Raw genomic sequence first — 23912 nt, forward strand, 5'->3', positions numbered from 1 at the left:
CTTTTTAAAAAAGTACTTGTACTCAAGTACATTTTTTAGATACTTAAATTTGTACTTAAGTACTTTTTAAAAAGTACTTTAACAGCTCTGGAGAGATGTTTGATAGGAAAGAAGAAACAAATCACACCAGAGCACCCGCCAACCACCCACTTGCAAGAGAGTAACAAACATAAAAAAGAAGAAAGGGACATAAGGACGATAGATGTTCGATAGGAAAGAAAAAGCAAACAACACCAGAGCACCCGCCAACCACCCACAGAGAGAGACTGGGCCAGTGACAAGACTAACACGAGGCAGTGGGTGTCGACACAAACAGCTTTATTGGCGACGCACCGCGACGGAGCCGCTGAATGGCCACCTCAGCTCAACATGCTCAACGCTACATTCAACTTACTTCAATTTCTCCCAGAACAAAACAAGATTTAAAAAAAAAAAGAAGAGAAAAAGTAAAAACTTCGGCTACAGCCTTCCTCGGAAAAAAAAAACTTTTGAGAGCGAAGGAGCAGCTTTTATTTACTATCACTGAACCGTTTCATTTGGCGCACTTGAATCATAAGCGAACCGTTCACTTAAAGTACACTTGAACCACGAGCGAACCGTTCAGTTGGTGCACTTGAACCATAAGCGAACCGTTCACTTAGAGCACACATGAACCATGAGCGAACCATTTCATTTGGCGTACTAGAACCATTAGCGAACCGTTCACTCAGAGCGCGCGAACCGTTCACTTGGCGTACTTGAATCCTGGCGCCCCGGGCTGCTCCGTCTCCACGTAGGGCCAGAACTTTGGCTTGGCGGGATCCTGCCATGTCTCGGGGAAGTAGTAGCAGAACATCTCCTCCGTCATCTCCTCAAACTTGGGCAGCGTGTCGATCTTCTTCAACTGTAACAAACAAACAGACACATAAACGGACTCATTTTTTCTTTTAGTTTTTAGTAAGCTTTTACGGCGCTCGCAACTGCATAAGGTCATTAGACCTGCATGTGAGCCTCAACCAGATTGTCTGAAAATTTTGCGCACCCCCCCCCCAAAAAAAAGCCTTTGTGGGTGTCATAAGGAAGGACATCCGAGTAACGAGCGACCACCCCAACAAACACAATAAAGAAGAGACCTAACCCTAACCCTACCCCCAAAAAGAACCTGCAACGGGCCTCTGTAAAAAGGCCAAAACAAGTCCTAAATGAAAAAATTTTAAAAATTAAAAACCCACACTCCAAAACAAACAAGGAGCATATAGATCTAGATTCTCGATCTATATGGCTTACATCTACATTGCTATAGGGTTTGATACAATAACACAATAGAATTGGAATATCATATATGAATACTCCATATAGATCTAGATCTAGCAATCTAAATAAATCTAGATCTAGATCTTGTAGAACAAGTGAATAGGAATAGGCCTTGAACTAGAAATCCGCATCCGATTCCAAACAGAGGGACTCAGCTGAGTCTAGATTCTAGATCTAGATCTAGATCTAAATAAATAAATAATTCACGCACCTGATGAAATGCTTATTTTTACCAATATGAATATTACAGCACAACCTATGATAGGGTTTGACACAATAGAATTGGAACATGAATCCTCCATTGAGGTCTATAATGATCTATATAAATCTAGATCTAGATTCTATTAGAACAAGAGAGTCGGACTTGAATGAATCCACACGATCTGAACAATTGAATTAGTCAACAAACGAAATTCAAAATGGCCGCTCGAGCACGAAACTGAAAGTACAGTAGGCCTAGATAATTTAAGTTGTCGTCCTTTTTCGTATTCGCATTTCTACTTAGGTTCCGACAATTATGTCGGAAACGCCGACGTCGGCAGTCGGCGGTGCGCGCGTCGCCGGCAGTCGGCCAGGCCTCACACTACGCACATTGACTGATACAGGCGGGTCTAGCGATAGCATCGGCCGGTTCGCAGGTCGGGTTGCGATTGTCGGCAAACATGCAGGTCTAGGTCATATGAGCGCCACACACATACCTCCCAGCTGATCCCCCCTTGGGACATTACGCGACCTCAGTGCTTTCTTGTCGTATCTCCATTTTTTTAAAGAGGTGAAAATACAACATCTTCTTAATTAAGCTCACTCTTCGTTACGAACTGTTTTCACTGTTATTAAAAATGGAGATACGACAAGAAAGCGCTGCGGTCGCGATTTGTTTAGCTTTCATTTTGGGTAAACGTGTTAAGTGCTTGCAACTCAAGTAGGTTACGGAACTGTACATAAGTGGTGAAAATTAGAAATGCTACGAGACAGTAGCAAAGGAAAACAGGAGAGATTTTGTTTTATGTTTCAGTAAGTGTTTTACAGCACTGGCAGCCCAATATCAATAAGGTCTTTAAGTGCCGAAGATTAGAGGTGTCACAAGAGAGTAACAAATAAAAGAAAGAAGGAGGGGAGAGAAGGACTACAGACGTTTTGATAGGAAAGAAGGAGCAAACCACACCAGAGCATCCGCCGAAACCCCCGAAGAAATGGAAATTTAGTGCTTTTAGAGGGTTAAAAGATGATATTTGGAAGTATGTTTGAAGAGATTGCCAAACTATAGATAACACCTTATTTTTTTTCATGGAGATTTTTTCTTGTCTGAGTTTATTTCTCTATCTTTCCCTTGCGGTCAGAGTTCGGGAAACAGATTTGGAGTGTCCAGAACAACTGTAGGTTAACTCTTTATCTCTTAAGGGGTTAAACCCAAGACGCCAGGGCCTTTTTTTGGTACTAATTCTAAAAATGACAAAAACGTCACTAAATGGGTCATTAAATCAAAACTAGCAAACCTATTATGATAGTACTTCATCTAATCAACGAACTCCCTTCCGGTATAAGAGACCTGTTTTCGGCTATTGCTGATTTGATGTCGAAGTCATCGTAAAGGAGTGTGCCCGAGTCGCTGTCAGTGGCTCACCGGCATGGCGGTTCGCACCGCGAGCCACTGGGAGTTAACATTACATAGCAAACCAAGAGTTGCAAATGCGTACTGCCAATCCACACACAGAAACGCAAAAAAAAAAATAATTTTTTCATGTCATTTACCATAAGCCGCTTAAATATTGAAAATAAAATCAGGTACAATTGTGTACTTACACATCATGTGCCACACGTTGCATACTACCCGACAGAAACAGAATGCAAGACGAAAATTTAAAAAAAATGCAAATCCATTCTTTGATGTGAGAAAAAACATTGGAGAGTTCTGACTTTATTTGGAGTACTTGGCAGATCTGCTGTTTATTTATATAACTTTTGGCAGATCTCCTGGCTACTTAAATAACTTTTGGCAGATCTCCTGGCTACTTAAATAACTTTTGGCAGATCTCCTGGCCATTTACATATAACTTCTGGCAGATCTGTTGGCTATTTACATATAACTTCTGGCAGATCTGTTGGCTATTTACATTTAACTTCTGGCAGATCAGCAGGCCATTTACATATAACGTTTGGCAGATCAGCAGGCTACTTACATATAACTTCTGGCAGATCTGTTGGATATTTACATATAACTTCTGGCATATCTGCAGGTTATTTACATATAACTTCTGGCAGATCTGTTGGCTACTTACATATAACTTCTGGCAGATCTGTTGGATATTTACATATAACTTCTGGCATATCTGCAGGTTATTTACATATAACTTCTGGCAGATCTGTTGGCTACTTACAAAACTCTTGCTCTCCTCAATCTCTGCCTGGATCTCAGTCTTGAACCTTTTCACCTCTTGCTCCTGAAAACCAAAGAGAAAAAGTTAGGATGAGTTGGGTTTTTTTTTCGTAAGAGTCTTACGGCATTTGCAACACAATAAGGTCATATAAGTGCCGGAGATTAGAGATGTTACAAGAGAGTAACAACCACAAAAAAGAAGGAGGGGAGATAAAGATGATAGATGTTTGACAGGAAAGAAAGGAGCAAACCACACCAGAGCACCCCCCAACCATCCAGCTTTACTAGGAACACACAGACAAGGAGACCCCGTTGACAGGTCGTCAGCAAATCTGACATACTTTTGACAAATAACCGACCTTGTCAGGAAATCTGACATACTTTTGACAAAGAACTGACTTTCTTTAGTTTTAGTAAAAGTTTTACAGCACATGCAACACAATAAGGTCATGTAAGTGCCGAAGATTAGAGGTGTTACAAGAGAGTAACAAACATAAAAAAGGAGAAGAGAGAAGGACGACAGTCTTTATTATATGAGCCATTGCCAAAACGTGGGGAAAAACACACACATCTCACATTAGTGTGCATAAAATGTGATGCATTAGTATTTATTCCTCCAAAATGTATACACACGTCAAATATAGGATGTAGAACCTGCATTAGCAGTTTCAGACCCCTTGTCAGCTTTATAATCTTGAGTTTGTAAATTTTGTGCCAAAAATGTTCGTTTTTTAGTGATTCCTGGAGTGTCATTTTGAGCACACCAATGCAAACTTCCAAGAATGTCCAAAATTTAGTATTTTTGGGTGTGTTTTTTTTACGTGTGCTTTGATCCTATGTTATTTGTCATTGAGAAAGGTTAACTTGCTCAAGAAATCGGTTTATTTGTTTGCAAATAGACGAACAATTCGGATTACTTGTGCGTCTGTCGTGTCGTCACGGACTAGGTGTCTCAGAAAACACCATTATTTTTCAGTAGAATCACCGCAGCTGGTTAAATCTCTTTGCCTATCGTCGTTTATTCAATACTTCAAAAGCCGCGATGCGCGAAAGGAACATCGGGTTCCTAGATCTACGATTTCGGTCGGCTGTTTAACATTGGCCGTTATTGTCGTCAACTTGCGACGTGCCGGAAGTCCGAATTTCGCCCACTTTTGTTTTGAACCGGTCATCAAAATTGTCCGGATATAATTGTTTTCTTGAGTGACTTCCCCTTACCCGCGTCCCCAGAACAACGGAAGCAACGGGGGAAACAGAAAAACGAAAATAGTCCTTGCCTTCAGCGTCCGGTGACGCACAAGAATTTTGCGTTGAATGTGACTTACTGGGCTGTTTTGCGTGTTTTTAGGCTACTCTGTTGAATATTTTAGTGAAATTGCGGTGTTTACACTGGATTCCTGGAACAAGAGTGTGATGTGTGAACAAACTTCGAGAGATGGATCATTTCTGTGGTTATAGATTTAGCTTTTGTGCTCAGTGATGACATTTGGGGTGTCGTCATGCAGCCGTACAAGACTGACTAACGTACAAGAAATTACATTGTCCTAAGAGCAAACATTTTTTAAGTAATGTGTGCTCTCTTTACTCAAACAAATAAACAAACATGTCCTTGTTTATCTGTCTAACTCAAAAATACACATTTGTTCTTTGTTGGTATGATATACCTTTTTCCAATACATTGTGTCATTGTGTCATCATTGTTATAATGTACAAGTAATATTTTTCATAATTGCTAATATCAATACGTTTTCAACATATATTTCATACATGCAAGATTCATTTAGAAGCAAAATACGCCTTTATTGATCTGTGTATCTCTTAGTGCAAATTTGTTCTTTGTAGGCATGATTTGACCTTTTCCCAGTATGTTTTGTCATCACTGTTATGTACGAGTACTGTTTGTCATAATTAGCCACATAATTGTGATCGTCCACTGTCTTTGATATGACCTGATATCTGTTTCAAAGCAAAAGAAACCTCTCCTGGTTTTTTTAAAATTCTTAAAGTGCGCTTTTATCTCTGGAGGCAAGACTTTTGTCTTTTCCTGTACATTGTGTCATCATTGTTATGTACAAGTCATGTTTGTCATCACTGTTATGTACAAGTCAGCTCCATTGATTTTGTGCTTTTGCCTCATATTAGTTAAAAAATTGTTTTACACATGTGTTTTTCTGGTACTGAGGCTTTGAAACTGTATTTGTACAGCCTTTCACTATTGTGATGTGTTGTCAGTGATAATGTCCAATGTGTATCCTTTCTTGTACATAACAATGATGACATGTTCTGTGCACTGCGTCATTGTTACAAAGCTTGCCATTCATATTACCATTATGAATGGAGTTCATAGTGTACAAAGTCTTTGTTTACTAAACAAATGGAATTTAAAGTCCATTATTTGCCTTGCTGCTTAAATCTGTTTTTGTCATCACTGTTACATACAAGAAATACAGTAGTTGCCAAACCAATAGACCCATATCTCCAAAACCGTACATCTCCTTGCTCTGATACTCTAGGAATATGAGCACTAAATGTCAATCTGTGACTGACAGAAAAGAGAGTCAAATTGGTAAGAAAATTTTTTTGCACCACTGAGTCTCAAGAGAGTCTCACGTTTTGGCAATTGCTCATATGAAAGAAGAAGCAAACCGCAGCAGAGCACCCGCCAAACACCCACAACTGACCTTCTCCGAGTTCTGAGCCTCCACTTTCTGCAAAAGATTGGCCTTGTCCACCGGGTACGGTATACTCAACGCCTCGTACTGGGGAAGGAATTGGGAGGAAAATTACCGTAAGAGGAAATTTGTTACCTCTCTAGTTTCAACAGCACAAAGTCTTGCTTCCACGACTACCAAGGCACCCCGGAAATAGCGGGTCACAAGAGAGTGACAAACATACAAAAGAAGTAGATGAAAAATGACAATATAGTAAGGATTAGTGGAAAAAAAGCAGTTAAGGCAGTTATGAGCATGACATTGATGAATCAGTCCATTTACAATTCTACTGTGCATAAGAACATGTTAATGTCCCCATTTTGTGAATGGCCTAAAGACATTTCAGTCAGTCGCACCACCCCAGGGGGGGGAGGGGGAGGTTTGATTTGTGTCTGTTTTTCAGGAACCATAACATTACTACCGTTATGGCATATGTTTTCTATGTAAGTAACAAATAGCTGGCACAAAATAGGGATACCTGACCACAAAAAAAAAAAATTACCCTCCCCCCACCCCTCCCAGAAGAAGAAAAATCAACTCACAGCTTTCTGAAATCTGTCAGCCATAGTGGGGTCTGGCAGCCTGGACTTGTAGCTGGCAAAGTCAATCTTGGGCAAATTTTCAGGAAGCTGGTGCACTCTGGGACGGGGGAATAAGATAGAGATAAGATTTTAAGATAAAATTCATCAAGTGGAACAGAGGTGAGCACAAAACAGACAAAGGCATGACGGTCAAGACGACCAAAGGGAGCCAAGCTAAAACAGTCGAGAACTTTTTAACGTTTTAGTAAGAGTTTTACAGCACTTGCAACACAATAAGGCCATATATAAGTGCCGAAGATCAGAGGTGTTATAAAGAGAGTTTTGTTTTAGTAAGTGTTTAACGGCACTTGTAACACAATAAGGTCACATAAGTGCCAAAGATTAGAGGTGTTATAAGAGAGTTTTGTTTTAGTGTTTTACGGTACTTGCAACACAATAAGGTCATATATATAAGTGCCGAAGATTAGAGGTGTTACAAGAGAGTAACAAACATAAAAAAGAAGGAGGGGAAACAAAGGCGATAGATTTTTTATAGGAAAGAAGAGGAGCAAACCACACCAGAGCACCCACCAACCACCCACGACAAAAGTGTAACAAAACACAAAAAAGGAGGGGAGATAAGGACCATAGATATTTGAAAGAAAAGAATTTGCAAACCACACCAGAGCACCCGCTAACCACCCACTCACAGTCGAGAACAACGAGGAACTGGGGAAGTCCACAAACACAAAACAAAACATTGAGCATGCGCAGCACGGACGGACATAGTGAGGCAACCTGGTGAGATCAGGCGCTCATCAAAAGACAGTAATAGGAGAAACAAGCATTTTTCCACCAGTTTGGAAATTTTGATTGAATTTTTCATTTTTGGCTTAGAGCTTCTTCTTTATGGAAACATAAAAACACATTTCCAGAAGCCATATATAAATATGTGCATTTTACTGAAAAACATTGAATATCAAAGGCAAAAAATATAATGTCATTCTTCAGTTTTCAAAGACTCTTTAGCTACTGAAGTCACCCAAATTTGGCAGCCATTTTCACCAGGCGACTTCACTTCCGTCAATCGCAGATATCTTGAGATCTATTGATAAAGGCCACCCCAGGTGAGAATAGCCCAGGCGAGTCTTTTGGCTATTCTCACCCGGTGTGCGTTCACCGTGTATCGCCTTGGCCAACCAGTGTAGCGTTCTCCCTGAACCACAGAATTCTAAACTAAGATAACAGAATTGTAAAATTCTGTGCCGTGAACAAACATTCAGCTAGTTCCGCTCGATTCGAAAAGTGAAATAGCCATAGCATCTTTGTAGATGATCAAATTATCTTACTTTTGTGCTATAACGTCATTTTTTCTTGGCTTTTATCAATTTGATCATCCACACCGATTATTCCGAAATGAGGAAAAACAGGTCTTGTTTCACAGCGGGTGAAAATAGCCAACGCTGGCAAGTCTCACCCGGGGTGAGAGGTCGAACATGCGATTAAACGTAGAAAGACGCAAACTATTTTTAGGTACGGCGCCCATCTTGTTTGAAGTCAGACCAGGATTCCCCTCTGATCACGTGACTACATCTAAGTAAGCCAACCGCATGGCAAAAAAGATGGAAGTGTACAACAATTGCCGTAAAGACGCTGGAAGATTAGACCTAGATCTAGATCTAAACCCCCCCCCCCCCCCCCCTTCCTGCATTCTTCATCACTAATATGTAATACATTAAAAAACAAACAAACTTCAAAGCAGCTCTACAAATGATAATTTAGGAGACTCAAGTCTTAACTCTTGGTCAGTCGGGAGGAGGAAAAGAGAAAAAAAAAATAGTCAGGGACAGGAATCGAACCGCTCCTAAAATCATTGCACGACTTCAAACGCAGATGCGCTGTCTATTCAGCCATCAGAACTTCCGAAAGCGTGGTGTAAATTAAACAACAGACACTTCCATCTTTGGTGCCATGCGGTAGGCTATACTTAGATGTAGTCACATGATTGGAGGGGAATCCTGGTGTGACGTCAAACAAGATGGGCATCGTACCTAAAAATAGTTTGCGTCTTTCTACGTTTAATCGCATGTAGATCTAGAGGTCGATCGTATTTTTACCCCGGGTGAGGATAGCCATGCTTCCATTGATAAAACATAAAACATTGATACACAGACTATTTAAATCAGTATCGATATCCAGTACTCTGTGTTAGGCCTAGAGTGGTGTCGCCTGTACGCGTGCACTTCGCGATCGTTGAACGTATTTTCCGCCATTTCCGGCTTTGTACTTTCGTTTTTAGCTACTCCATTCAAGAAACTATTGACCTATAAAATGGTCTTGCTCATAGTCGCCAGATTTCTTAAACGTTGTGTGCCCAACAGTTTTTCCAACCTAGGGTGTTGTCTTCACTGAGCGTGCATTTCTTCTCAGTGCGTGCATGGGATTCTTCACTGAGCGTGCACCCATATATACACGTTGAAAGCCAAAAGAAGAAGAATCTGATAACATTACTGCATTAAATGACCACACAGGAAGATAACAAGTCACTTTAGAAGCAAAGTAAGGCAATTTTAATTAGAATCTAAACTAATTTAATTTAGGGGGTATAAATAGTTCAAATACATAGTGAAAAAAAATCAAACAGAATTTTTCACAACTAAAATCCACATTTTCCTACTCTTCATCACTCATTCCTCTGATCTTTCCATCTTTCACACAGTCCACATGCCACCATCCATGACATTCTTCAAACTGCAACCAAATAATCTCTAAATTTGAGTCTACTTTTTTTCTTAGTATTCTACTAGATTCTATATAGATTCTATTTCATTGTGCACGCGCAGAGTAAACTCGAGTTTTTTCAGTCTTCACAACGCGTGCACCCCCCCGATCCCCAAACCCGCATTACAACTTGGCATAGAACTCGATAAAAGGTCACGTGAAACACTCAAGGAAGGAGTAGGCACATTTTTTGGCGCTTTTTCGGTAGTTCCCATCCCCCTTATTTGATAGAGCCTGACCTACATCTAGATCTATATACGTTTGATTCGCGGCAAGCTAAGATGTCACCAACTGCAAAACATTAAATTGTGGTAAAATTCATGCCCCCCTGAAACCCCCCACCTTGTTTTTATTAGGTCAGGGGCAAGCCCCCCTGAAACCCCCCTACTCTTGGGGCCAAAACCGGCGAATAACAAATGCGGGGTGGGAACTACCGAAAAAGCGCCCATTTTTTAAGCTAGGGGGCGCGCACAGTCTATTTGAACCAACAGAGGCAAATAGGTCATCATAAAAACTAGTTCGCAGGTCAGCGTTGAATGTCAACTTGCCACAGCTGATAAAAACACTCTCGATGATCCCTTGTCGGCAAACGAGTGATGGAAATAAACAAAAATGGCTGCTGCACACACTGACGCATTCAATCAAACGCAAAAACGCAATTTGAGGCTAAAAACAAAGGAAAACAAAAGTGCACGCACTGAGAAGGCGCACGCGCAGGGGCTACACCACTCTAGATCTATCTAGATCTAGTGTGATTTAGTGCCAACAGGACCGCTATTGTACAGAGTAGGCTACAGGAGTGCCAAATTTTGCTTGGGTCCGGGCAGCAGCCGAAGTCTACTCTTTTATTGATTTTAAACTACCAAGGGAGCTTTAACGCGCGCAACTTGCACACTGGCCCTCCGAGATTTTTCATCCTCGTCCAAGAAGGCTAGGTGTAGATCTTTCAGAAGATCAGGGGTGTGACTGAAAGACAGCAGCAGTTCAGTAAGAAGGAGCCAAGGAGTAGCAGTAGCAGTAGAAAGGCTGCAGAAAGAGTCAGGAGGCAAGACAACAAGACAAATCTTCTGACTTAACTTACTTGTTCACAAAGGTATCGTGTTTGGCCTTAGTTGCCCTCAACATTTCTACCTGCCATTTGGGACAAACAGCAGCAAATCGAGTCCAGTCGATCGCCGAGGAGACGACCCTTTTCGTTGCACCACTCGCCATTGCTAAAAACTGGAGGAGACAAGACCAGGTTCAGAACTTTCCCCAATGTCAAGTGTAGTTGAACAACTGTTGTGGGAGCAGAGCCGGGAGACAAAATGTTGTTTAAGTAACCACAAATTTCCGTGCACTTCGCACGAAAGCTGGTCATAAATCACTAGAGACACCAGATGCCGCTAAAAATAAGTCCTTTTCGGAACCAGTACATCAATATAAGCAAAGTGGCTCGCGTGGAACCTGATTTGATGCGTTAACTTCATTTTTGATTATCAATTTTGAATCGGAAGTCACCCACCGCACCGCACCACGACTATCTAGATTTATTGGCCTGGGCCTAGGCCTTCTCAGTACCTTCAGGCGGTACTGCTGGGCGAAGAATCGATTCCAAAACCGCTTCCCACGATTAATGCAACGGATGAAAAGTTCCAACTCTTTTTCACGTAAACCAAAAGTTAGTCTACCAGTTACTATAATCATTTAAAACCGTGTTCCGAAATCAAGGTTACCCTCAATCATGAAGATGTTCTGAACCTACCAGGTAAACACCGGAAGAAATCACATCATTAGAAAGTAAGTAATTGGGTTTGGAGTCGATTCCTATGATTCCTAGCTTTCAATAATCGGGAACCCAGCTCATTGTGTTCCCAGTATCAGAACACAATACTGAGCTGTACACGTCATGGTAATTTTTTTAATGTTAAAATTCAAATCGTCCCCCCCCCCCCCCCACACACCTTTTCCCCGAAATAAAGAGAAAATTCAAAGTAAATCTCTCTCTCTCTCTCTCTCTCTCTCTCTCTCTCTCTCTCTCTCTCTTTCTCTCTCTCTCTCTCCCTCCCTCTCTCTCTCTCTCTCTCCCTCTCTCTCTCTCTCTCTCTCTCTCTCTCTCTCTCTCTCTCTCTCTCTCACTCCCCCCCCCCCCTTGTTCCCCTCTAGATTTCTTGATCTGTCATTGTGGGCCTGGGCAATATTGTCCCAGCACGATGTAATGTAGTGTTGAAATGTAAGTGTCGCCAAAGGAGTGTGAATGACTAACAATTTAAAAGCAGAGCTCGAAATTCAACAATACACAGGCCTATACAGAGAGCAGTATACTCAACCAATATAAGGCATTAAATCACTAGATGTAACATTAATTGGCCGTTGCTAGCAAACAATTAAGATTTAAAGCTTTAGCTTAAAATCTGCGTGCTTCAGCTGGTCAATCTTGTTCCAACATGGAACATAGGCGATGGGTCAAACACTTGTAGTACCATAAAAACGTTTGGGGACAAGCATATTAACCTGCAGGCTTTGGATTTCTCAATCAGACATTAATATTCTTCTCACCCACCTCTCTCTTCCGTAAGACAACTTACCACATTGTATACCTTACACTTGTATGCTTTAATTGCCATCGATTTGAGTTAAAAGCATGATAGCCGAGACTCCCTTTTTTCTGTGCCCGTAGAGAATGAGTCTAGGCTACTCAACTATTTTTTTGGGAAAGGTTTAACCTTGATAGGGCGCCACGCTTTTCGTCAAAGGTTTACTGTTTTATTAATACATGTAGACAGAACACTAGGCTACCTCATTTGTGGCAGGCAGTTTGTTGCTTAACTCAGGGGTACCCAGTGCAATCCGAGGCCTCTTATTTATTTGGCCTAATTATAAACAGTCGTGCCTTGTTAAAAATGTGCCCGAGATCATTTTGTATTTGTTTCTCTTAAGCATGTGAGATAACATCATATGCATCTCATCATAGAGTGTGGTTAGATCGGAGCTTGGAGAGAAAATGTAAAATGAATATATTAAAATGTATTGGTTATATTATTATACTCAGCCTTTAAATCACGAAAATGTATTTATTGAGGTTTAATAGGCATTATTTATGGACGGAGACGGATTCAAAGAAAATCAAACAAGAAGTGTATAAATAGACAAAACCTCTCGCAGCCTTTCGTCACTTGCGAGATTCCTTGTATGCCAAAGCCGCGGGTTTCTTGTTCTCGGCCAAAATTACCAAGTCTCTTTCAATTTAAAAAAATGTTTCCAAACACCGGTACAATGAATCGATATTAGAATTATAAGAATATTGTGGTGGAAAAAATGTTAGAATCTATGCCAGTGGCATAAAGAATTTTTTCCCTCCCCCCTCTTTAAATATATTGTTATGACTCTCTTCTTCTCAATATTATTGGACCCCGTTATACAAGGGTGCATCGCTCATTTTACTATGCCAGTCTACCGTATGAGAAGAGGGGGAAGGGTGGGGGGCCACTGATTTGCATACTTCATTAAAATTTGTTTCATTTTCTACAATCATTTCCCAGTTATAGATCTACTCTAGCCTAGCGCATCTTGTCGTGGAATTCTGTACTCGCTTTTCATTGACTTTTCAACCACATTTGCACCATGTTAACAAATACCTGGCCAACTATGGGAAATGTCAATCTGGGCTAGGGAGAGGAAGAAGGAACGCAGCATCGACTCTGGAATCGACCTGGAACCAATAAACAATAAACCCATGCCCTGCTCATCTTTGTCATGATATTTTCTGTCGATGAGTAATGCATTCGTTTTATATTCGTGGACGACATGACTTGAATTTCTGGGGTGTTGATGATTGTGTTGTTACGTTTGCACAGTAAAGATCGTGACGGGGCTACTGCTAGATCTAGCAAGTTGAGATTGCCGATCAATCATCTTTGATTATTCTGCGCTCTGGAACATTAGACAGGAAAGTAAATCTTGCTCTCTTGCTCCAACCACTACCTGTAGAGAGATACAATGTAAGCCCTGCTTACGGCTGAGACTGAATATTCTTCTAGCGTTAAGATCACACCTTTCAGTTTGTCTTACACAGCTGCCTGATCTTGATCTATGGTAATTTATGAGGGAAAGTGAAAGGACTCAGAAAGTGACAATACTAGTGTCAACACACTCAAAATCAAAGTCAGCCCAGGCCTGGATTTAGGACTCTGCGGTGTCCAACGATCTACCACACAGCCTGTCTAAGATAGTACTGTGTGCAAAGGTGAAAAAAGTATGGCCAGCCAAGATCGATCAAATGGTAATTGTAACTCGAGCTCAAATATGGACATAAATGACAGTATTTCTAGAAAAAGTGAGTGGGTCAGACTGAATGTAGGAGGTACGACTTTCTTGACTACAAGAACAACACTTGGAAGGGACCAGAAGTCATTTCTGTACCGACTTGTTCAAGAAGCTGCAGATCTCAACACGGACAAGGTAAGACTAGAAACTAGATTCTAAATTCTAGATCATTTTCAGGGTTACTTTGATCGAAATTGGGTAATTACCATCTAGAGTCCCTACAAGTTTATTTTTCCGCCATGATAAACTTTGTTCTTAAAAAATTTTGAATTTTGCCCAGGTGGCGGCCAAAGCCTACTCTTTATTGTTTTTAGACCACCAAGGGATCTGATATTTAAAATGAGTGCGCAACATGCACACGGGTTCTCCGAGATTTTCCGCCCTTGTCGGAGAAGACTAGGTGTAGATCTTTCCGACCAGAAGATTAGGGGTGTGGTTGAAAGACAGCAGTAAGAAGGAGCCAAGGAGTAGCAGTAGAAAGGCTGCAGAAAGAATCAGGAGCCCAGAGGTGGGGGCAAAGGAGGCAAGGGGGTGGGGACAGAAAGTGGAGACGATGGCAGACGACAGAACATTTAATATTTTGTGTTGAGATGAAGGTGTTGCTAAGCACGATCATTTTGTGTTGAGATGAAGTGGAAGTGAAGAGCGCGATATTTTGTGTAAGATGAAGGTATTTTTTGCGAAGCACTATATTTTGTGTTGAGATGAAGGTATTGCGAAGCGTGATATTTTGTGTTGAGATTACTATTTTACTAAATACTTTACTGTTGTATTATTTAAAGATTTTTTGTTGTTGTAAAAGTGTTTTACGCCGCTCGCAAGCATATGGGCACGTATAATTATTTTTATTATAATCTTTATTATATTACTATTGTTGTTATTATTGTTGTGTTTTTTTTTTTCTGATTGGTTTCAGGACACAGATGGAGCTTTCCTCATCGACAGAGATCCCTCGTACTTTGGCCCGGTCCTGAACTTTTTGCGGCACGGGAAGTTGGTGATGAACAAAGATCTGGCAGAGGAAGGTAACAATTATTATTGACTTTAACACTTACAGTACCGTCGTCGCCAGGCCGTAGTATGTGCTCACTACCGCTGGCGACTTTAGTCACCGATGCAACCAGGCACACTAAACGTAATTGAACAATGAATGGACGTCCTGCGCTGAAGTAAATACCAAAGGAAGTCACTCTATATGAAAGCTGAATGGTTGATGAACCTCTGTGAATTTTTAAAGCGTGTTTCTTGGGCTGCAGAGGTTTTTTTTTTTTTATTAAAAAAAATTCTGCCACGGCTTTAGCATTCTAAACTGGTGCAGTACCCAAGGGTTTTTGAGTTTTCTCTATAGATATGAGCCTGCGGTACTGTAAGTGTTAAACACTGAATAACTAAGATCCAGTGGCTCTAGACTAATTTCAACACCTCGTGTGTCACTGAAGAAATATGGTGAGAGAGCTTTTTCTTTTTCTGGGCCAACAGTTTGGAACACTCTCCCTCATGATTTGAGGACCGAAATAAAACTTTGATACTTTCAAAAGGGGACTCAAAACACATCTATTTAAGAAATATTTTAATTAATGGACAGTACCTTTGCCTTTTTGTATGAGCATTTTTTATTGTTTGAAAGAATGTTGCTGTCAAAAAGTGCGCACATGATGAATTTGTATGGTGTTAGTATGAATGGGTTTTTAATCTCCTATGTACGCCTTGGGGCCCATGTTGTGGGGAAAGGCGGGATACAAATGCTCTTATTATTAATAAACTTGGTTACTTACTGACCCTAAGATCAGGGGTGTGGCTGAACGACAACAGTGAGGAAGATCGAGGAGAGCAGTAGAAACAAAGAGCGGAGAGTTAAGGGGAGAGGAGCCCAGAGGAGATCGGAGTTGGGATGGGGGGAGTTGCTCCTTCTCTCCTATCAAACATCTATCGTCCTTATCCCTCCTCCTTCTCTCCTATCAAACATCTATCGTCCTTATCTCTCCTCCTTCTCTCCTATCAAACATCTATCGTCCTTATCTGGCACAGTACCTAATACTTTCAAACAAGCTATTGTAAAACCTTTATTGAAAAAACCCGGGCTTGATAAAAATGAATTTAAAAACTATCGACCAGTTTCGAATTTGCAATTTGTCTCAAAAATTCTAGAGAAGATTGTTTTAAGTCAAGTTTTGTCTCACATGAGAAAAAATGGTCTTGAGGAAATTTACCAATCTGCCTATAAAACTCATCATAGTACCGAAACTGCGCTTTTAAAAGTAACGTCTGATTTATTGGATTCCATTGATAGCAAAAACATCTGTCTTTTAACTCTTTTGGATCTGTCCGCAGCTTTTGACACAATTGACCATGCTATTCTACTCACAAGACTTGAGCGCTCATTTGGCTTATCGGGTACTGTGCTTTCATGGTTTAAGTCATATTTACTAGAAAGAGTTCAGTCAGTGCAAATTAAAAATAGCTTTTCAAAGCAGGTCAGGCTCGATTATGGAGTTCCACAGGGGTCCGTTCTTGGACCAGTGCTCTTTACACTATATACACAGCCCTTAGCAAGCATTTTACAAAATCATGGATTGAATTATCATTTTTATGCCGATGATTCCCAAATGTATGTTAATGGCACCATTCAAGATCTACCAAACATGATTTCCATCACTAAACAATGTTTTTATGAAATCAAAAAGTGGATGACAGTAAACAAATTGAAACTAAACGAAGAAAAGACAGACATCATTCTTATAAAAAATCCACGATTAAATAAAGATCTGGAAAGTGTCAACTTTGATTTATATGGGCATATGACATCTAGTAAAGAAGTTGTCAGGAATCTCGGTGTATATATTGACCACCACTTATCAATGGGCTCGTTTGTAGGATCTCTGTCCAAATCCCTTTATTTTCAGCTGAGAAGGATAGGCCTAGTTCGAAAGTACTTAAGCGAAGAGACCACAAAAACACTGGTAACATCTCTTATCCTATCTAGATTAGACTATTGTAACTCACTCCTGGCAGGTCTGAACAACAAATATTTGAATCGTTTACAAGTAATTCAAAACAATGCCGCTAGACTGATAACAAGATCTAAAAAACGAGACCATGTCACTCCATTATTAAAAGAACTGCATTGGCTCCCTGTAAAAGAACGAATAATATTTAAAATCTGCGTCATGTGTTTCAAATGTGTAAATAAAACTGCTCCTTTTTATCTACAAGAACTTATCAGTATATATAAACCAGGGAGAAACCTAAGATCATCGAATGATAACACCCTACTTGTGACACCTGTAAAATCATACAAATCATATGGAGAGAGATCTTTCTCATATCTTGGTCCATTTATGTGGAACAGATTACCCATGAAACTAAGACAAATAAGAACACTTGATAGCTTCAAAAGACATCTTAAACATTTTCTGTTCCTACAGGCCTATCCTTCATAAGCTTTTAACGTTATCTTTCATTACATTTGTTCTTTTCCTATGTCTGGATGAAAATAGTCTCTGTGTGTGTGTGTGTGTGTGTGTGTGTGTGTGTGTGTGTGTGTGTGTGTGTGTGTGTGCATTAATGTATATTGCTTGAGAAGAAAGGAAGTAGTAAGAAAGGTTTTTGAAAAATGGGTATTCCAATGTAAAGCGCATTGAGCTACTTTTTTTGGAAATGCGCTCTATAAATGTTATATATTATTTTATTTTTATTATTTATCTCTCCTCCTTCTCTCCTATCAAACATCTATCGTCCGATCTCTCCTCCTTCTTTTCTATCAAACACTCACCTATCGTCCTTACCTCTCCTCCTTCTTTCCTATTAAACATCTATCGTCCTTATCTCTCTTCCTTCTTTCCTATGAAACATCTATCGTCCTCTAAATCTCCCATCCTTTCCTATCAAACATCTATCATCCTTATCTCTCCTCTTTCTTTCCTATCAAACATCTATCGTCCTTATCTCTCCTCATTTTTTCCTATCAAACATCTATCGTCCTTATCTCTCCTCCTTTCCTATGAAACATCTATCGTCCTCTAAATCTCCCCTCCTTTCCTGTCAAACATCTATCTAAATCTCCCCTCCATCTCTTCTCTATCAAATATCTATTGATCCTTTCTCTCCTCCTTCTTTCCTTTGAAACATCTATCGTCCTTCTCTTTCCCCCATCTTTTCTTTGTAAAGAATGCAACATTTTTAAAAGGCTATAAAAAAAAGCCAAATGTTTTCACTGCCACAAGTATTCCACTTCAGTCCAAATTTTGAAAATGTTCAATGTTTACTCCCACCCAAAGCTCTTCCAAAGATGCGCCTTTCTCCTTCACCAAAATGCAGTTTAATGCTATGGTCAAGGCTTGCAATTGACTTGCTTCTCCATTTTTCACAACAGTGAAAACAGTTCATAACAAAGAGTGAGCTTAAGAAGAAGTCACATTTTTCATTGTTTAAGAAAAAGGGGGATACGACAAGAAAGCACTGAGGTCACGAGATGGTAAGCTGTGAAGGAAAGCCACAAATGGTCGCTTTTATGCACAAGGGGGATTTCCCAAAAAAAGCTGTTTTGAGAAAATCGAAGGTAAAGTTTTTGCCCCTTGTTCAGTTTTTTAAAAAGACAATGGAGAGTTTTCTCTATAACCAAACAAATATACACACCAATGAAACCAAACTTCTCCTATAGGTAGGGCAATGGCCACTTTTGGTGTGGGTCAAAATTTTGAGAAACCCTCAAAATCTGGGTTAGCCTGCTTGCCCTTAAAAAGGACCAAATTGCCCTTTAAAAAATTTGCCCCAACAATTGAGGATTTTTTTGTTTGTGTGCTTGTGCAGGTGTTTTGGAGGAGGCTGAGTTCTACAACATCACGGAGCTCATCAAGGTGGTGAAGGAGAGGATAACAGAAAGGGACGCCAAACAAAACCAGGTACTGTGGGCGCACGCAAATCTTTTTGGTTTAGACGTGTTCCTCCCCCCCCCCCCCCCCCAGGGCAGTGCTCCTGACTGAAGTGTCTGTAGGCCATTCCCAAAGGAGGGGGGGAGATATTAACTTTTTCCTATGCACAGTAGAATTGTAAATGGGCTGATTCATCAATGTCATGCTCATACTGTGCCGGAACAACATAGGGGGAACTGCTGCTTTTTCTTTCCTCATCCTTACTATCGTCATTTTCCTCTACTTCTTTTGTATGTATGTGGTTGGCGGGTGCCCTGGTGTGGTTTGTTCCTTCTCTCCTATCAAATAATCTATCACCCTTATCTCCCCTCCTTTTTTGTCTATGTTACTCTCCTGTAAGACTTCTATTCTGCGGCACTTATATGACCTTGTTGTGTTTTAAGTGCCGTAAGACTCTTACTAAAACTAAAACTATAGTGCGGTCAAAAATTCGTGGCACAACTTATCCTTAAATATCTTTATAACGGGTGAGTCAGTGTCACCCATATTTTGCACTGCAGTTTGTCTCAATTTGTCTTAACTTAATCATATTTTTCCACAAAAATTGATGCTAGACTTTAAAACTTTTTTTCATGAATTTATATAAAACACTACAAACCTCCTTCACGAGGAAAATAGAATTGTTCACAGCACTTCCTGCTTCTTACACACATTTTGTATACGCATATGGCTTACGTCACAGCTCACCAATGACACTTTTTAAGGGCAAAACTAGTTGCAAGAAATTAGTTTTATAGTGAACACTTTTTTGCACTAAAATTTCTCAAAACATGCGTTCAATAAAGATAATCTCGCGATTAGAAAAAAATGACGCACTCGTCCCAACCGTATTTATTAAAAATTTTTAACGTACAAAAATATTGATCTGTTAAGACAAATTGCTACAAGTCGCTGTGCAAAAGCTGGAGAGTGTATGTTCAGTAGTTGAGGAGATATTTGACAATAAGTTGTGCCACGAATTTTTGACCACACTATTAGCAGTGTTGTTGTTTGTCCTCAGACCTTCCTGAAGAACGTGTACCGAGTGATATAGTGTTGTTCTTTGTCCACAGACCTTCATGAAGAACGTGTACCGAGTGATATAGTGTTGTTCTTTGTCCACAGACCTTCATGAAGAACGTGTACCGAGTGATATAGTATTGTTCTTTGTCCACAGACCTTCATGAAGAACGTGTACCGAGTGATGTAGTGTTGTTCTTTGTCCACAGACCTTCATGAAGAATGTGTACCCAGTGATATAGTGTTGTTCTTTGTCTACAGACCTTCATGAAGAACGTGTACCGAGTGATATAGTGTTGTTCTTTGTCCACAGACCTTCATGAAGAACGTGTACCGAGTGATATAGTGTTGTTCTTTGTCCACAGACCTTCATGAAGAACGTGTACCCAGTGATATAGTGTTGTTCTTTGTCCACAGACCTTCATGAAGAACGTGTACCCAGTGATATAGTGTTGTTCTTTGTCCACAGACCTTCCTGAAGAACGTGTACCGAGTGATATAGTGTTGTTCTTTGTCCACAGACCTTCCTGAAGAACGTGTACCGAGTGATATAGTGTTGTTCTTTGTCCACAGACCTTCATGAAGAACGTGTACCGAGTGATGTAGTGTTGTTCTTTGTCCACAGACCTTCATGAAGAACGTGTACCCAGTGATATAGTGTTGTTCTTTGTCTACAGACCTTCATGAAAAACGTGTACCGAGTGATATAGTGTTGTTCTTTGTCCACAGACCTTCATGAAGAACGTGTACCCAGTGATATAGTGTTGTTCTTTGTCCACAGACCTTCCTGAAGAACGTGTACCGAGTGATATAGTGTTGTTCTTTGTCCACAGACCTTCCTGAAGAACGTGTACCGAGTGATATAGTGTTGTTCTTTGTCCACAGACCTTCCTGAAGAACGTGTACCCAGTGATGTAGTGTTGTTTTTTGTCATCCCCCGGGACGGTGCCACTGACTGAAGTGTCTTTAGGCCATTCCCAAAGGGGGGATATTTCTTGTTCATGCACAGTAGAATTGTAAATGGGCTGATCCAACAATGTCATGCTCATAACTGTGCCTGAACTGCAACAGGGAACTGCTGCTTTTTCTTTCCTAATCCTTACTATTGTCATTTTTTCCTCTACTTCTTTTGTATGTTTGTCACTCTCTTTTGACCTGCTATTTCCGGGGTGCCTTGATAGTCAAAGCAGACTTTGCGCTGTTGAAGCTAGAGAGGTGAGCAGAGTAAGTCTGATTCCCTGTGAGGACTTCTCTGTTGACACCCACCCCTTGGCGCTCATACGACCTTATGCAGTTGCGAGCGCCGTAAAACCCTCTACTATACTATATTGACCTTATGCAGTTGCGAGGGCCGTAAAACCTCTACTAAAACGGAAACTTTTCTTTGTCCACAGACCTTCCTGAAGAACGTGTACCGAGTGATGCAATGTTCGGGTCAGGAGCTCACACAGATGGTCTCTACAATCCCCGACGGGTGGAAGTTTGAGCAGGTTGGTGTGTGTGTGTGTGTGTGTTGTGTTTGGGTGTGTGTGTGTGTGTGTTGTGTGTGTGTGTGTGTTGTGTTTGGGTGTGTGTGTGTGTCGTGTCGGTGTGTTTGTGTGTGTGTGTGTGTGTGTGTGTGTGTGTGTGTGTGTGTGTCTGTGTGTGTGTCTGTGTGAGTGCGTGTGTGTGTGTGGTGTTTCCCCCCCCAGTAATGTATCATGTGGGTGGTTGGCGGATGTTGTGGTGTGGTTTGCTTCTTCTTTCCTATAGAACATCTATCATCTTTATCTCCCCTCCTCCTTTTTTTGTGTTTGTTACTCTCTTGTAACACACCTGATGTTCGGCACTTATATGACCTTATTGTGTTGCAAGCGCAGTAAAACTCTCAATTACACTAAAACTAAACATGTTGTGTCCCCCCTCCAGTAATGTGTCGTGTGTCATGTTCCCCCCTCCAGTAATGTGTCTTGTAGCGATGCATTGTGTCCCCCTCCACTAATGAGTCATGTAGCCATGTGTCTTCCCCCCACTAATGTGTGTCTCCCCCTCTGTGTATCCCGGACAGCTAATCAACATAGGCTCCCTCTTCCACTAGTGTAGCAATGTGTCATGAAGCAATGTGTCTTATTGCAATGTGTCGTGTAGCAATGTGTCGTGTCCCCCCACTAATGTGTCGCTCTATGTGTCCCCGACAGCTAATCAACATCGGCTCCCACTACAACTAGTGTAGCAGTGTGTCATGTAGCAATGTGTCGTGTCCCCCCCACTAATGTGTCACTCTATGTGTCCCCAACAGCTAATCAACATCGGCTCCCACTATAACTAGTGTAGCAATGTGTCATGTAGCAGTGTGTCATGTGGCAATGTGTCGTGTCCCCCCACTAATGTGTCGCTCTATGTGTCACCGACAGCTAATCAACATCGGCTCCCACTACAACTAGTGTAGCAATGTGTCGTGTCCCCCCACTAATGTGTCGCTCTATATGTCACCGACAGCTAATCAACATCGGCTCCCACTACAACTATGGCACAGAGGACCACGCGGAGTTTCTGTTTGTGGTCTCCAAGGAGTGTCCGACGCTTCTCAACGGATCAGACGAGCCCTCCGACAGAGCCAAGGTGAGCGGGTGGTTGGCGGGCGCTCTGCTGTAGTCTGCTCTTTCTTTCCTATCAAACATCTATCGTCTTTATCTCCCCTCTGTGGGTGGTTGGCGAGTGCTCTGGTGTGGTTTGCTCCTTCTTTCCTATCAAACATCTATCGTCTTTATCTCCCCTCCGTGGGTGGTTGGCGGGTGCTCTGGTGTGGTTTGCTCTTTCTTTCCTATCAAACATCTATCGTCTTTATCTCCCCTCCGTGGGTGGTTGGCGGGTGCTCTGGTGTGGTTTGCTCCTTCTTTCCTATCAAACATCTAATCTATCGTCCTTATCTCCCCTCCTTTTTTTTGTGTATGTTACTCTCTTGTAACACCTCTAGTCTTCGCCACTTATATGACCTTATTGTGGTGCTTATATAATATATGACCTTATCGTGTTGCAAGTGCCGTAAATCTTATTAAAACTAAAAAGTGGCCTAATTGCATTAACCTAATGCCTAACTGGGTTGATTGTGGAGTAAAACCCATTGTGTGTCTTTGTTTTTCCTACGCCCCCGGGCAGTGCCACTGACTATAGTGTCTTTAGGCCATTCCCCCCGGGGCAGTGCCACTGACTGGAGTGTCTTTAGGCCATTCCCCCCGGGCCAGTGCCACTGACTGTAGTGTCTTTAGGCCATTCCCAAAGGGGGGACATTTCTCGTTCAAGCATAGTAGAATTGTAAATGGGCTGGTTCATCAATGTCACGCTCATAATGTGCCTGATCTACAACAGGGAACTGCTGCTTTTTCTTTCTTAATCCTTACTATTGTCATTTTCCTCTACTTCTTTTGTATGTTTGTCACTCTCTTTTGACCTGCTATTTCCGAGGTTCCTTGATAGTGGAAGCAGACTTTGTGCTGTTGAAGCTAGAGAACTGAGCAGTCTAAGTCTGATTCCCTGTGAAGGCTTCTCTGTTGACACCCACCCCTTGGCGCTCATATGATCATATGCATTTGCGAGCATCGTAAAAACTCTATGAAAACTTTTTAAAAAATCTTCGGCACTTATATGACCTTATTGTGTTGCAAGTGCCGTAAAACTCTTACTAAAACTAAAAAGTGGCCTAATTGCTTTTAACCTAATGCCTAATGGGGTTGATTGTGGAGTAAAAGCCATTGTGTGTGTTTTCTGTCCCTCAGGTTCTTCAGTTAAAGGGGACGAGGATCTGATCCTGTGGGCAGTGAGCCCAGGAGCTGACCGGCAGCATGGACTGTTTGACCCTGACCTTGACCTTACCTCGACCTTGTGGCTGCCGCAGGATGGGACAGAGTGTGTGTGGGTGTGGGTGTGTGTAGGGGTGGATATGTGGGTGTGTGTAGGGGTGGATATGTGTGTGGGTGTGGGTGTGTGTAGGGGTGGATATGTGTGTGTGTGTGGG

The 23912-nt window shown here is 41.3% G+C and overlaps 2 protein-coding genes across 2 annotated transcripts; one reads left to right on the top strand and one right to left on the bottom strand.

Moving 5' to 3' along the window:
* Nucleotides 1-296: 296 nt before the first annotated feature.
* LOC101858726 (ATP synthase subunit d, mitochondrial) lies at nt 297-10968 on the bottom strand. The gene is made up of 5 exons (XM_005103309.3): nt 10765-10968; nt 6924-7020; nt 6352-6429; nt 3672-3734; nt 297-883 (listed from the first exon to the last, which is right to left on the bottom strand). The coding sequence occupies exons 1-5, from the start codon at nt 10893-10895 to the stop codon at nt 725-727; spliced, it is 528 nt and encodes a 175-aa protein (XP_005103366.1). The 5' UTR covers nt 10896-10968; the 3' UTR covers nt 297-724.
* Nucleotides 10969-13290: 2322 nt separating this feature from the next.
* On the top strand, nt 13291-23873 carry LOC101859114 (BTB/POZ domain-containing protein KCTD5). Its single transcript, XM_005103310.3, has 6 exons — nt 13291-14123; nt 14905-15013; nt 18798-18889; nt 21313-21408; nt 22397-22519; nt 23674-23873. Exons 1-6 carry the CDS (start codon nt 13920-13922, stop codon nt 23701-23703), a joined length of 654 nt encoding a protein of 217 aa, XP_005103367.1. The 5' UTR covers nt 13291-13919; the 3' UTR covers nt 23704-23873.
* Nucleotides 23874-23912: the final 39 nt, after the last annotated feature.

The sequence above is a fragment of the Aplysia californica genome, unplaced genomic scaffold (genome assembly GCF_000002075.1).
Source record: "Aplysia californica isolate F4 #8 unplaced genomic scaffold, AplCal3.0 scaffold00367, whole genome shotgun sequence".
In the NCBI taxonomy this organism is placed as follows: Eukaryota; Metazoa; Mollusca; class Gastropoda; order Aplysiida; family Aplysiidae; genus Aplysia; species Aplysia californica.